The 15,799-nt window shown below is 39.8% G+C and overlaps 1 protein-coding gene across 9 annotated transcripts in view; it reads left to right on the top strand.

The window, feature by feature from the left end:
- Positions 1-15,799, top strand: part of LOC140481231 (F-BAR and double SH3 domains protein 2-like) — a 245,079-nt gene that overhangs the window by 184,681 nt on the left and 44,599 nt on the right. For all 9 annotated transcript variants that reach the window (XM_072577095.1, XM_072577094.1, XM_072577100.1 and 6 more), the window contains one exon: positions 3,793-3,954. In XM_072577095.1, the coding sequence (XP_072433196.1) occupies positions 3,793-3,954 (162 nt within the window). The remainder of the gene's footprint in view (positions 1-3,792; positions 3,955-15,799) is intronic.

Here is a 15,799-nt window from a genome sequence, read left to right as displayed (position 1 = left end):
TCATGCACAAAGCCATGTTGACTATCCCTAATCAGTCCTTGCCTTTCCAAATACATGTACATCCTGTCTCTCAGGATTCCCTCCAACCGAGGTCAGGCTCACCGGTCTATAGTTCCCTGGCATGTCTTTACTGCCCTCCTTAAACAGTGGCATTACGTTTGCCAACCTCCAGTCTTCCGGCACCTCACCTGTGACTATCAATGATACAAATATCTCAGCAAGAGGCCCAGCAGAGCTTCCCCCAGAGTTCTCTGGTACACCTGATCAGGTCCTGGGGATTTATCCACCTTTAAGCATTTCAAGACATCCAGCACTTCCTCCTCTGTAATCTGGACGTTTTGCAAGATGTCACCATCTCTTTCCCTACAGTCTGTGTCTTCCATATCCTTTTCCACAGTAAATACAGATGCAAAATATTCATTTAGTATCTCCCCCATTTTCTTTGTGGCTCCACACAAAGGCCGCCTTGCTGATCTTTGAGGGGCCCTATTCTCTCCCTGGTTACCCTTTGTCCTTAATATATTTGTAAAAGCCCTTTGGATTCTCCTTAATTCTATTTGCCAAAGCTATCTCATGTCCCCGTTTTGCCCTCCTGATTTCCCTCTTAAGTATACTCCTACTTTCTCTATACACTTCTACGGATTCACTCGATCTACCCTGTCTATACCTGACATATGCTTCCTTCTTTTTTTTTAATCCAAGCTCTCAATTTCTTTAGTCATCCAGCATTCTCTATACCTATCAGCCTTCCCTTTCACCCTGACAGAAATATACTTTCTCTGGATTCTTGTTATCTCATTTCTGAAGGCTTCCCATTTTCCAGCCGACCCTTTACCTGCGAACATCCACCTCCAATCAGCTTTCAAAAGTTCTTGCCTAATACCGTCAAAATTGACCTTCCTTTTCTAAACTCCAGTGGGAATAAGCCCAGCCTGTCCAAGTTGCCCACATGACGAAATGCTCATTGGCTCCTCTAACACCTCTACCACATTTCCATTCCTTCCTTAAAAATAGAAGACAAAATAGAATACAGTATTGCAATGTGGTCTCTCAAGTGCACTGTAAAACTCAAAACATAACATCTTTTCTTTTAGTTTTCCATTCCTCTTCCAATAAAGGGTAGTACTCTATTAGCTTTGTCAATTACATGCTGTCCCTGCATACTAGCCTCCTGCGATTCATGCACCAGAGCTCCTAAATTCCTCCGCGTCACGTGGAAAACAGGAAGAACTGGCCATTTGGATACAGAACTGTCTCGAAGGTAAAAGACAGAAGGTGATAGTGGACAGTGAAGAAGGTTACCTCAGAGTACAATGGGATCTTGACCAGATGAGTCAATGGGCCATAGAGTGGCAGTTGGAGTTTAATTTAGATTAACGTGGGGTGCTGCATTTTGCAAAGGCAAATCAAGGCAGGACTTATACATTTAATGGTAAGGTACTGGGAGTGTTGCTAAATAAGGAGACCTTGGAGTGCAGGTTCATAGTTCCTTGAAAGTGGAGTTGCAGGGAGATAAGATCATGAAAAAGCATTTGGTATGCTTTCATTTATTGGTCAGTGCGTCGAGTATCTAAGTTGGGAGGTCATGTCCTGTACAGCTGCAACATGCGTTAGGCCACCTTTGGAATACTGTGTGCAGTTCTGGTCTTCCTCCTATAGGAAGAATGTTGTGAAACTTGAAAGGGTTCAGAAAAGATTTTACAAGGATGTTGCCAGAGTTGGAAGGTTTGAGCTATAGGGAGAGGCTGAATAGACTGGTGCTATATTGGATTAGTGGTGCTGGAAGAGCACAGCAGTTCAGGTAGCATCCAACGAGCAGCGAAATCGACGTTTCGGGCAAAAGCCCTTCATATATTGTCTGGAGTGTCATAGGCTGAGGGGTGACCTTACAGATGTTTATAAAATCATGAAGGGCATGGATAAAGTAAATGAACCAGGTCTTTTCCCTGGGGTGGGGGAGTCCAAAACTAGAGGGCATAGGTTTAGGGTGAGAAGAGAAAGATAAAAGGGACCAAAGGGGAAACTTTTTCACACCCAGGGTGGTGCATGTATGGAATGATTTGCCTGAATAAGTGGTAGAGGCTGGTACAATTACAATATTTTAAAAGGAATCTGGATAGATATGAGTAGGAAGGGTGTCGAGGCATATGGGCCAAATGCTGGCAAATGGGGATAGATTAGGTTGACATTGACGAGTTGGATCATACGGCCTGTTTCTGTGCTGTACATCTCTATGACTCTCTCTCTCAGAATTCTACAGAAATACTCCATTTGATAAATACTCTGCTTTTCGGCTTGCTTACCAAAGTGAACAACTTCCAATTTTCCCACATTATACTCTATCCACCAGATATTTGCCCACTCGTTTAATCTATCTGTTCCCATCTGCAACTTCTTTGTCTTCTTCACAACATACATATCGTGGTGTTGACTGTCACTTCTTTCATAAGTCATCGATATAAATTATAAGTTAAGGCCTCCCCAAAGGCTCCTGCGGGATTTCACTTGTCACATCCTGCCAATCAAACATACTTTATGCATACTCTCACGTGCCAGCCAGCCAGTCTTCAACTATGCTCATATGTTACCCCCTATATTATAAACGATAACCTTTAATGCGGCACCTCATCAAATGGCTTCTGCAAATAACAATCGGTGATTGTCGTGGTCACCATTGTCAAGGCTAGCTATATATTCCACATTTATTAATTACATTTAGATTCCAGTATTTACAATGATGTGATCTGAACTTTTGTTCCCACTGCATTAGTCTTGGCTTCTGGAGTATTAGTCCAGTGACATTATTTGTATTTCATGATCAATTTGTCAACTTTTCGACCCTTAAATTTCCTTAATGCATTTCCTCTGTGAATATCAATTTTTAAGTTCCTCACTCTCACAAATGCCTAGGTTACCCTCTATCTCTAACATCTAATTTGTTTTTTCTGCTATGTATTAATCGCCATGTATTTTATGCAATTAACCTGAGCTAGTTGTACTCTGATATCTGTGTAATTGATAATGTTCATATTAAAAGCAATTTAATGTTTACATTAAAAGCAAATAGTGCTGGTATGTTGCTCTTGCTTGTATTATGATTTTTCCCAGGATACTTTTGTTACTATTATATGATTAATTAACCTTGTTTCACGCTCAGTCCAGGTCTAAAATAGCATTGATCCCTAGGTGCTTCCATAGTGATTCTAAGAAACTATTTGATGAAATACAGATTTCTGTATGCCACAAGATGGCAAATTGAAAAGATTAAGGCTTTCCTTGTAATGAAATTACATAATGAATAATACATATTATACATATTGCAAAAAAAAGTAATTAGCATCCATTCTGAAGTAAGGTCACTGGACTCAAAACGTTAATTCCAATTTCTCTGCACAGATGCTACCAGACCTGAGATTATCCAGCAATTTCTGTTTTTGTTTCTGATTTTCAGCATCTGCCGTTCTGGTTTTTATTGTTTTTGCAATTTGTATATAAAACAAATGCGCATGGGTGTTGGTTTCTTGCATGAAAGTTTTTCTTTTTACAAAACTTCAAGTTACAGAATCTTTGGCTGCATGAGATTTGTGTTGAATCTTGAGCTTTTTTGCCATGAGGCTGAGTAGATTTTATAGTAATATTTTACCAAGCTCATCTTATGAATTACCTATTCTGCCCTGTAGTATCCATCACAACCAATTCCAGCCCCATATTGCCACGTGTTGTGATTGCACAATGTTTCTTCTGTTCCAATTCAAGAATTTATTAAAAATTACAAAATATTTTATTTTTCAGACAGTTAAGCTAAAGGCTGAAGCACGACTGGAGCTACTGAGACAGATTGGTGTTGCTGTGGATACATGGTTGAAAAGTGCTATGAATCAAGTAATGGAGGAATTGGAAAATGAGCGCTGGGCAAGCCTCCCATCACTCCCAAACAGTGAATCTGTACACCTGGTAAGATTTTTATTGTGTATGTTGATAACATCCATCTCTGTTTCATTACCACTGTCTGTAAGCTGTCAGGTGTTTTATGTTTACTCCTACGATATGAGTTTTTCTGCAAAGCTAACTTTGTTGCCCATTACTAATTGCTGTTGAAGGTATTGATGTACTGTCTTGCTGAACAACTGCAGTCCATGTGGTCCATGTTCCAAATATTTGCAGTTTGCAAAGGATGTACTTCCAAGTCAGGATGGCTTGGAGGATAATTTGGAGGTACTGGATGAGCAACAATTTCCTCCAAGTAAATATTTCTAAGGTCTACCATCCCCAGCAAATTCTGTTCCCTGACCATTGACACAATCACTCTCCCTGGTAACTGTCTGAGATAAAACCTGACCTTTGCAGTCTTAGTGTCATATTTGATCCTGAAATGATTATCCCACCATCATCATGATTTGTCCAAAGTTGCCATTGTAATAATCCCAACACAGTCAGCTCATCTTCAGCTGAAACTCCCATCTTTGCCACCTCTAGACTTGACTTATTCCAACATCATCTTGGCCAGCCTGCTCTCTTCCACTTCAGCTTATCAAAAGTCCTGCTATCTGAATCCAAACTTCCATCACTCCAGTGCCCGCTAGCTATGTTTGCATCTGCTTTGTCAACGTCTTAATTTTAAAATTGTCATCCTTTACTTTCAGAAGTCTTCGTGACCTTGTTCTCTATCTTCGTAACATCAATAACACCATATTCTTATGATCTTGTGCTCCTCCTAACGTGTTGTTACTCCAGATTTGATGGCAGTACTTTAGGTGCAATAATGTATGTTATTTGGGAAATGTTGTTTTTGGGATCGTGTGCCAAATGGCTGCTAAGTTTTCTATGTCCAAAATATTTCAACACAGTTCAAAAATGCTTCGTGACATTGCGAAAGGCAATATATCAAAGCAAGTTTGTTCTTATATTGTCTTTTGTGTCATTAATAAGCTGTTGTTTTCCAGAGTTGAAGTGGGGGCAGATGGAGCCACACAGGCCAGGGACCATGCAGTCTGTTGCAACCTCTATTGGAGAGGGTTCAAACCAAGTTAGCAGAGAGGTGGAACCAGGGTGTAACATTAGGGAGGAAAAACAAGGTACAAAAGAATTGGAAAAGACTGATAGCACTTGGATTGGAAAAAAAAGGTTATGATGTTAGATGGGAGTCTGAGAAAGAAGGAATGCAAGAGTGTCTAAGTTGGGTTTACAGCACATACACGTGAATGTAGTTAATCAGTAAGGTTTAATAAGCTGTATGCAATATTGAAGATATGACACGAACCGACACCTGGCTTGGAAAAAAGAGCAGAACTGGGTGCTAAATCTTTCAGGAGACAAGGTGCTGGGGTAACATAGAAAAAGGAAAATTGGATAGATATAAGTATTGAATAAGGAGGATAATACAGTGCTGGAGGAGTAGAATAACCGAGGGCATAACCTAATTGGTTAGAGCTAAGGTAACAGAGGTGCCACTATTCTGCTAGGTGTATTCTGTAGGCCACAATTAATGACAAAGATAGACAAGAGCATATTTGCAAATAAATTGCTTAGAATCTGGAATGAAATGTCTGGTGAAGCACAATGAAAGCAAATTCAATTGTGGCTTTCAAAAAGAAATGTTTTACTGATCTTAAAATTTGCAGGAGGATGGGATAAAGCTGAAGGACAGAACAAGCAAAGTTGCGTTCTGAGTATTGACATTGGCATGATGGAGCAGATGGTTTTCCTTTGTGCTGTAATAATTTCATGATTCACATGTTCTAGCAGCGTACAGAAATGAGATCTCAAGTGAGCTCAAAAGGCCCACAGACATGTTGAATAATTTTGTGGTATTATTAAATGAGTTTGCTCTTGTATTTAATATGATGCTTATGCTTGTTTCATTGAAACATATATGTATATTTAATGACAAGCTGAAAATCTCTGTCTGCAAATTGTAGTGATAATGACATGTTTGTTCTGTCTAGAACTTTCAAAGCTTTCATCTCTAATCTGGCAAAAAAAATCCTGTTTTCTAGTTTTCTGATTCAAATGGAGATGTATCAACCAATTTCAGCTATTTAAAATTGTTACCATTTTATCTTTAGCAACATCACACTGAAATGGAACAGAGTGGCTGGAGCAAAAGGAAGTGCTAATGTCAGACACTTAGATTTGTTTAGCAACACAGCAGAAATCTAATTGAAAGTAGTTTTGGAGTAGAAAATAACTACTTATTGTACAGAACAAATTTTATTATAGTAGAAGAAAACTTGCTGCACTGAGAATGATCGAGCAAAACAAAACATTGTTCTTTCCACTGCAGTGCTATCCTACAACACAAAACTGAACACAAGACTGTTGGGTTAAGACCTAGTAATGAATCATCATCTCAGCACAGACTTAACTGACAAGATTATGTTTTATTAAATTTAAAAATGATGATTCCAATTTCTGTCCATTTCAATTTCATTTTCTTTGCCATTGATAGTGATTCAATAGATATATTTTATTTGGATATGAAAATTGTCCATTTTTATCAGGCAAGCTTAACAAGTTGTCAAGTATTTGATATAGAAATTACATGTTTATGGATTGTGGGTCCCAAGAGTTTTCATTTTCTGCAAATATTCTTTAAAAATCTGTTTAATTGGAAACGGTTTTCAACCTATGTTACTAATGGTCACTGGTTTGTTATTGCCTTGGTAAGTCACTGTGGTGACAGTACATAATACTGCATTTGTCATGGAGGGAATGACAATACTTGTTTAAGGTGTTTGAATACTGGTCAAGCAGGTTGCTTTGCCTGGGATGGTGGAGAGTATTCAGTTATAATGCTTGTAGACATGGTCAGCCTTTGATGAGTCAGCTGCTAAGTTTCTTGTTCCCACATTCCCAGCCTCTGACCTTCTCTTGTAACCAGAACATATGGTGAGTCGAGTTAGCTTTCTGGTCAGGGATAACCTGCAGGATGTCGATAGTGAGTGAATCACCAATGGTAATTCCATTGACAGTTATGAGGAGATGGTTAGATTCTCTCTTGTTGGAGATACTCACTACTTGGCACTTACGTGAATGTTACTTTAAACTTATTAACTCCAGCCTGAATGGCATCCAAATTTTACTGCGTGCAGGCACAACTGCTTCAGTATGTGAGGAGTTACAAATAATAGAACAAGATCCACACTGCTGATGAGGAGAAGCAATTCAATTGAGCAGAGATTGAGGCATTCCGAGTTGGCGCAGCTTTTATCACAAATTAAGTTTAATTTTCTGTGGAGAAGAGCTAATCTCTCTCAGAAGGAAGATTAAATTTTAAAAAAACTGTGACTTTGATTTTTGGATTGGCTGTTTAAAAATTTGTGGGTTGTGGCTTGCTTGTGTCTGCCATGTAATGTGCAATTCATGTTATGAATTCTACATAGCCTTGCATCTTTTGCCACTTCCAATATTTAGCCTGTTTCTGCTTGAACAATGCAATGGCCTCTTCTGTTAGTCACTTCCTGTTTTGTTATTCATTCATGTGATGTAAACATCACTGATGGACCAATGTTTATTGCCTATCCCTAGTTACTCCTGAGAAGGTGGTGGTGAGCTTATTGAACTGTAGCAGTCCATTTGCTGTAGGTTAACCCACAATGTTATAAGGGAGAAAGTTCAAAGATTTTGATCTAATGACACTGAAGGAACAGCAATATTTTTCCAAGTCAGGATGGTGAGTGGCTTAGAGACGAACGTGCAGGTGGTGATCTTCCTGTGTGTGTCATGCCCTTCTCCCTCCAAATGGTAATGGTCCTGAATTTGGAAGGAGCATTGGTGAATTTCTGCAGTACATCTTGTAGATGCTACACACTGCTACTACTGTGCAGTGGTAGTGGAGAAAGTGAATGTTTGTGGATGTGGTGCCAATCAAAAGGGCTGCTTTGTCCTGGATGGTGTCAAGCTTCTTGAGGGTGTTGCAGCTGCACTCATCAAAACCAGTGGCAGTATTCCAACATACTTGTGCCTTGAAGATGGTGGACAGGCTTTGGGGAGTTAGGAGGTGAGTTATTCACGGCTTATTATCGTGACCGCACTATATATACCACATCTAACATTTATTTATCGTGCAACTCTTTCTGACATTTACAAATTGTGGTGCCATTTCCAGCTAAATAATTGATAGGAGCTATTCATCAGTATATGTAGACAATACATTACAGACAGATTTTGAATCAGTTACTTTTTGATTCTGTTCTGAAACTAATGTTGTAAAAGTGAAGTTATTCATGTACCTTTTTATATCATACATATACTCTCAGATTGATTCATTAAAGCTAGACTCTGCTAATAAAGAAAATGTTACAGTCAGAGGCTTCTTTTTTAGTGTGAATTTCATGATTTTAGGTAGTTAATACATAGCAAACCAGCTGCAGATTTAATGTGAAATTGATGCACCTTAAATCATTGCATATTTAATATAGAATTGTTCATTAAAGTATTGTGTCCAGATACTTTCAATGCAAGCAAGTTAACACTAGTAGTCTGGAATTTATCTTGCTGATTGAACATATAGTTTAGTAGGAATGTTTGCCAAATAAAGGTATTCGAAGAATTTTCAGAACCTGCATAGATAAAACTTCGCTTCCAGGGCAGAAGAACAGATAATTTTGTCATATCAATTGTAAAGTTCACAAACATGGGTGTAATTTAATGCTCTTCCCCCATGTCAGGAGGGAGTATTTGATCAGGTGTAAGGGTAGCAGGTGGGGACCCCACTGCTTTCCTGCAATAACCCTAATTAAGTATGTGGCAAGAGGCTTGTGGAGGCTGCCTTTAACTGCATCAATTGATACCCTTAATTTGCAGCCACCCTTGTATATTTTCTGGCAGGCTTCCAGAAGGGATCCTCATTCATCGGCACCCGCTATCAAATTGGTGAGGGGAGGGAAAACCCACAGATCCAAACCTTTACTGTTGATGATCCCAACAATTCCCTGTAACCTTCGTGTCATCCTCCTTCTCCATGCCCCACCACCCCCACCCCCACCCGCTTGCCATCATTACCCACCTGTGCTTGGGATCGAAATGCCATACAGAAAACAGGTGAAAGTCTTTTGTCTACTCGTCAGTTGATTGCAAGACTCCATTTGTCTCCATTAAATATTCTATAATGTTTCTCTTGCACATATTAGTACTGTGAAGAAAGGATGACTCTGAATATATGGGTCATTACAGTTAAAGGTAATGTTGAAGCTTATGAATTATATTCACCTGTTGAACTTAGCTCCCAGTGAACTATTACAGCTCACTTCAATTTACACATACAGACTGCCAAATTAGATGAATAGTACTGAAGCAGTTAGTTTTCAGATGTGCAAACCAAGTTGTCATCTAATTGAAATTTTGTCTCCCAATTGTAAGGGAATCTATACTTGTAAAGTTTCAAGTTTTTGAGAACTTGAATTGAGCAGGACAACTGGATAGGGAAACAAAAGCTAAAGCAAAGCTCCAGTTTCTGTAGGAAAAATAAACAGATTTGGCAATCCAATCTTTTGGTAAATTGACCTAATTAGTATATCTAAAAAGATAGATCTGAATCTGAGGACCCATATGCTGTAAGGATTGTCAAACTAATCTGTAAGATATGAAACAAAAAAACAACTACTAATGGCAGATGCTGGAAGATCTGTTAATTTTTATGCCACTCAATACATAACTTACAGTTCAATTGACTACAGTTTGCCTGTTTAACTGTGTTCATTCTGGATGTTGCATATAGGAGTTTATCTAAAGTAGCATTAGTATTTGATTTGTTTAAGTCATGTACAGTAAAAATGCTTCTATTTTATATCACGGAATTTTGTGGCTTCATTTTTGTAGTAAATAACAGGGATTTTGTAATCATTTAGTAAAAGTTCCTAGTCTCCACCAAGATCATAACAAAATTAATAAAACTCTGGCCTGAGTAGGACCTGAGGGGGTGTTGTCTAACAGAGACCTAGGGATGCAGGAACATAATTCCAAGTGGACAGCGGTGAAGAAAACGTTTGACAAGTTTGCCTTCATTGGTCAGAGCATTGAGTATTGGAGTTGGGCTATCACGTTGCAGCTCTACAGGACATTGGTGAGGCCACTTTTGGAATACTGTGTACATTCTGGTCACCCTATTAAAGGAAGGATGTCATTAAACAGGAAAGGGTGCAAAAAAGATTTACAAGGATGCTATGAAGACTGGAGGGTTTGGAGCATCAAAAGCTGAGGGGTGACCTTATAGAGATTTATAAAATCATGAGGGACATAGATAAGGTGAATAGCTAAAGTTTTTTACCTAGGGTAAAGGACTCCAAAATTGCTGGTTTATGTTGAGAGGGGAAAGATTTAAAAGGAACTTGAGCTGCAACCTTTTCAGACAGAAGGTGACTTGTTTCTGGAATGAGCTGCCAGAGGAAGTGGTAAAGTTGAGTATAATTGCAACTTTATGCAGGCAAATAGGACTAATTCAATTAAGGAAGCTTGGTGAGTGTGGTCAGTTTCCATGCTGTATGACTCTGACTGTGAGCCATGCCTGTATAAAAGTCCTTGGAGCGGCATGATGGCTCAGTAGTGAGTTCTGCTATCAAATAGCACCAGGGACCCAGGCTCAATTCCACCCTTGGGTGACTGTCTCTGTGGAGCTTGCATATTCTTCCTGTGTCTGCATGGGTTTCCTCCAGGTGCTCAGGCTTCCTCCCACAGTCCAAAGATGGGCAGGTCAGGTGGATTGGCCATGGTAAATGCAGAGATAGGCTAGAAGCCTGGGTTTGGGTGAGGTGCTGTTTGACAGGTCAGCGCAGACTTGATAGGCCAAATGGCCTCTCCTACACTGCAGGGATTCTATGATCCCTTCCATGGTTTTACCCTTTCCACTGTCTGTAACCCTCGCTGTCCTTACAACCCTCTGGTATAGTTATTTTCTAATCGTAAGATATCAGAGCAGAATTAGCTCATTCAGCCCGTTTGATCATCACAGATGTGTTTCTCATCCCCATTCTCCGGCTCCTCTAATAAGCTTTGATCCTCTTCCTATTCAACCTGTTCAGAGATGTTCTTGCACTCATCTGGACTAGGTGGGACTTGAATCCAGGCCTTCTGGCTCAGAGGTGGGATCACTCTACTGTGCCACAAAATCCGTCAAAACCCACTGAAATATCTTCTTTCATCTAATGTTGCCCTCTTGACTATCCCAAATGTTAGTCGCTTCACTTGTTAGCGCTGTGCCTTTAGCTGCTTTTGTCCTAAGCTCTCAAATTTCTTCTAGAAACCTCTCCATCCCTCTACTACTTTTGAGATGCTCCTCAATATCTATCTCTTGACTAAGATATTGGACATTTTCCCTCATACTGCCTTATGTAACATTGTGTCGTACTTTGCTTTAAAAAGCTCCAGTGAAACCTTAGGGTGATCTATTACAGGAAAAGTACCTATAACTACAAGGAGTTATTGATGCAAAATAAATTGACAGCAAAAGTTGTTATATAAAATAAATATAAATTAAAATTGAATAGATCCAGTTATCTCCTAGGTTTTTGAACTGGAGGCATATTTTAATTATCTGCAAGGCTGTTGCATTTTCTCTTTGCCTTCAGGATATCTATTGCATTACTCAGTGCTAGTAATTCCATCATAAATTTAGACAAAATTCTAATCGTGATTAATTTTTTAAAAATAGATTATTTTTTCATTCACTGTAATCACAAAGGCAAAACAAGTGCATGCCTCCTGGATTTTCCCTAAACTTGTAGCAATATTTATGGAAGAACTAACTGAAAGAGACCCACTTTCTTGAATAGAAAAATAGATTTCACAAAGAGTTTCAGCGTAAGCATCTGTTTAGTATTTCTGTTGTCAACCTGCCATAAAAGATTCATCAGTTTGTTTGATTGTAATGTTAACGTTTTGTGTCATGGGCAGTGCAGATGATTTAAAACACTTTAATCATACACCGGTATTATGCAAAAAGCCTTTTAAAATGATTAAACCTTCTAGTCTTTTGTGAATACATTTTATGAATATTCATTATGATTTCCAAATCATCTCTGAAGGTAGAATGCAATGGAAAGGAAAGTCAATGACATGACAACTCAAACAATTAAACGTTTGTTGTCAGAAAGCAAACTAATTTCCATTTGCATTGTACCTTTCACAATCTCAGGACATTGCTTAAAGTACTTCACAATGTAATTAAAGTTACTTATAGTGTAGCACATTTTAGTTGGCAAATGCAACATGCTGCAAGATCCCAAAAATAGCAATGACCTTGAATGTCACCAGATTCTGGATTAGTGGTGCTGGAAGAGCACAGCAGTTCAGGCAACATCCAAGGAGCTTCAAAATCGACGTTTCGGGCAAAGTCCTTGAATGTTACCAGTTAATGTGTTTTTCCTGATGGTTAAGGTATGGATTTTGGCTGGTGTGTCATGTTTTGTTTTAATAGTGCCAAGGAGACGTTTACATCCACTTCAATTGACAGACAAGTCTCTTAATGTTTAATGTTTCACCTCAAAATAGCAAGGCACATTTTCTTGAACTTACATTCTGGTCAACCCTGCATTCAATGTAATCTCCATCTGAAACCATTGAAAACCATTGCATTGAAGATTTGAATGTTGTTAATGTCAAAATTTCTGTAGGATTCTATTCTTTAAAATATCATGCTCTCAAAATTTACCACACACTGTAAATAAATCACTTCAGTTAACTCACATTTATATCATGAGTTTAATCAAGAAAAATATCTCCAGGATTTCACAAAAATATAATCAGACTTAACAGTTGACAAGATGGATCAGTTCTTTATTTTCATTTGCTTTCATACATTGTTAAGATATTTTCAGTGCTTTGCCTTTCGGAAGGTTTGTTGGCGAATATGGCTAATACTGATTAGATATTTGCCAGTTGGCATAGGAATTATTGTGTATTCCCTAATTGGAACTGGTTCATACACGACAATGAGGCTAGACCCTCCCTTCACAACAGGGGAAATGGGTAGAAACTCAGTACGTACTGTTGCTAGGTGTTTGTGCACCAAGGGGTCTACACACAACTTGATGCAACCACACACAAAGGTAGCTATCAGGATGAGGGTGGCGTTGGATACGTCGGCTTCCTCATCTCTTTCCCCCCCCCCCCCCCCCCCCCCCCCCCGACTGGAGCTTTTTACATGGTGGCCCCGTGAACACAATTCACCTTTGACCTCCAGATGCAGTGGCTCGGGTGACTGCAGTGGTGCAGGCTCAGAATAGCCCAACCTGCATCGCATACAATAACTCTGACAATACCTCACACCTGATAACCAAGGTTTTATCCACAATGATAAGGGCATGGTTCCCCCACCTGCCAGATTTAAGTCTCACCATGGCAATTCGCTGCTCCCAAATTTTGGTGCACAACCTGGCCCGTCCAAACCATATTCCCAACACTTTCAGGTAATCTGACCTGACAGTGAAGAGGGTAAAGAATCGGCCCAATTCCCAAAGACAGTGACCTCACTCTTGCCTCAAGTTACCTTTGTTTCTGAGGTTAATTTGAACTAGTCGCAGATGCTCGTGAGTCTGCATACTGATTGTGGATCCAAGCAGAAAACATTGACACCATCCATGTACAGGGAGGCCTTGACCAGCAGGCCTCTGCTACCTAGAATAGTCACCACTCTCAGGCTTGGCAAAAGGTTCTATACAATGTACGGATAAGGCAGAAGAAAGTGGGCACCCTGGCTGATTCCACATCTGATCGTAAAACTTTGATTCCTACCCATAGATCGCGACTGCACTACTGATGCTGCTGTGGAGCATTCAGAATCAATTGCAGATTCCCTCCCCAAAGCACATTTTTGAGAGCACTTCCCACGAGGGAACTTGGTGGTTGTGCTGGTATTCCCCCATATCTACGGCCTTCTCTGTACATTGTATAGAACCTTTTGTCAAGTCTGAGAGGGGTGACTATTCCAGGTAGCAGAGGCCTGCTGGTCAAGGCCTCCCTGTACATGGATGGTGTCAATGTTTTCTCCTGATAAGGACCTTCTCCTTTCTGTTGATAATGTTTGTGGGTTATATGATACTGTCTAAGGAGCCTTGTGGTGAAGGGTGTGAATGTTTACAAATGTTGTGCCAGTCAAGAAGGCTGCTGTCCTGGGTGGTGTCAAGCTTCTTAACTGTTGTTGAAACTGCACTAATCCAGGCAAATGGGGAATATTCCAGCACACTTCTGACTTGTGGCTTCTGGTTGGGCAAGCTGTGGGGAGTCAGAAAGTGGATTCCTAGCCTCTGACCTATTGTTGCAGTCACAGTATTAAATGGCAAGTCCAGTTCAACTTCTGGTTAATGATAACTCTCCAGGATGTTGACACTGTGGGATTCAGCAGTGACAGTGCTGTTAAATGTCAATGGGCAATGGTTGCATTCTTTCTTGTTGGAGATTGTCATTGCCTAGCACTTGTGTAGCACAAGTGTCACTTATCACTTGTCAGCCCAAGCCTGGACATTGTTCAGATCTGCAGCATTCTGACATGTATTGCTTCAGTACCTAAGGAGTTGCACATGGTCCTGATCATTGTGTAATCATCAGTGAACTTCCCACTCTGGCCTTGTGATGGACGGAGGTTCATTGAAAAAGCAACTGAAGATGATTGGGCCTAGGACACTACCCTGAGGAACTCCTGCAGAGATGCCCTGGAGCTAAGATGACTGGCATTCATCAACCACAACTATTATAGTTATGGCTCCAAACGTCAATGGAATTTTCATAATTTCCATTGACTCCAGCTTTACTTGGGCTCCTGATTCCACATGAGCAAATATGGCCATGATATCAAGAACCATTTCTCTTAACTCTGGTCAGCTCTTTTGTCTCTGTCTGAACCAAGCTGTAATCATGTCAGGAATTGAGTGGCCCTGGCAGGATCTAATTTATATGTCACAGAACAGGTGATTATCAGGTAACTGCTTATTCCTAACATTATTGATCCCTTCCATTACTTTACTGCAGATCAAGAGTAGACTGGTGATACAGTGATAGTTGGGTCGAATTTGTCCTTTTTTTTTCTCTGCAGGGTATATCTTGGTAGTTTTTCATATTGTCAACTGGATGCCAGTGTTGTTGTTCTGGAACAGCTTGGCTAAGGGCACGGCGAATTCTGGAGCACGAATCTTCAGTATTATTGGCAGAATAGTTCAGGCCCATAGTCTTTGCAGTATCCAGTGCCTTCAGCCATTTCTTGATATTTCATGAAATAAACCAAATTGGCTGAAGTCTGGCATCTGTGTAGCTGGGAACCTGTGGAGGAGGCCAAGATGGATCATCCACTCATTGCTACTGAAAGAAGCTTGGTGCAAATGCTTCAGCCTGGTCTTTTGCGCTGATGTGCTCAGCTCCTCTGTCATTGATGATACTGGTGTTTACAATATTGTGATAAATTTTCAGTACGTCATCTTGGGAAAGACAGATGAGACTTGGTAAACATTCAGCAGGTGAGTAATCTAAAACAAAAGAACTGAGATTTGATTGAACACTGGGTAAACTTGGATTATAATCGCTTGACCCAAATTGATAAGGAAGATCTGATTTTTGTTTCAGACAATTAAAGGATAGACACCTCCTTTCTGGCAATTAGAGAATAGTACTTTTGGTTTTGCCAGGGTCCTAATAAGTGATTGAAAATAGATATAATAAGGTCTTCAGACCATAGACAGACAGATCCATAACAAGGTAAGATTAATCTTCAGATCAAGCTAAGGTAATTCAAAATAACTCCAGGAGTTTTTTTTGTTCACCCAGCTAGTTACAAATATACGAAATGAAGTTTTGGAGAAAGGCACAGATATAA

This window comes from Chiloscyllium punctatum, chromosome 9 (assembly GCF_047496795.1).
Source record: "Chiloscyllium punctatum isolate Juve2018m chromosome 9, sChiPun1.3, whole genome shotgun sequence".
Classification (NCBI taxonomy): domain Eukaryota; kingdom Metazoa; phylum Chordata; class Chondrichthyes; order Orectolobiformes; family Hemiscylliidae; genus Chiloscyllium; species Chiloscyllium punctatum.
This window is presented reverse-complemented; position numbering and strand designations above follow the sequence as displayed.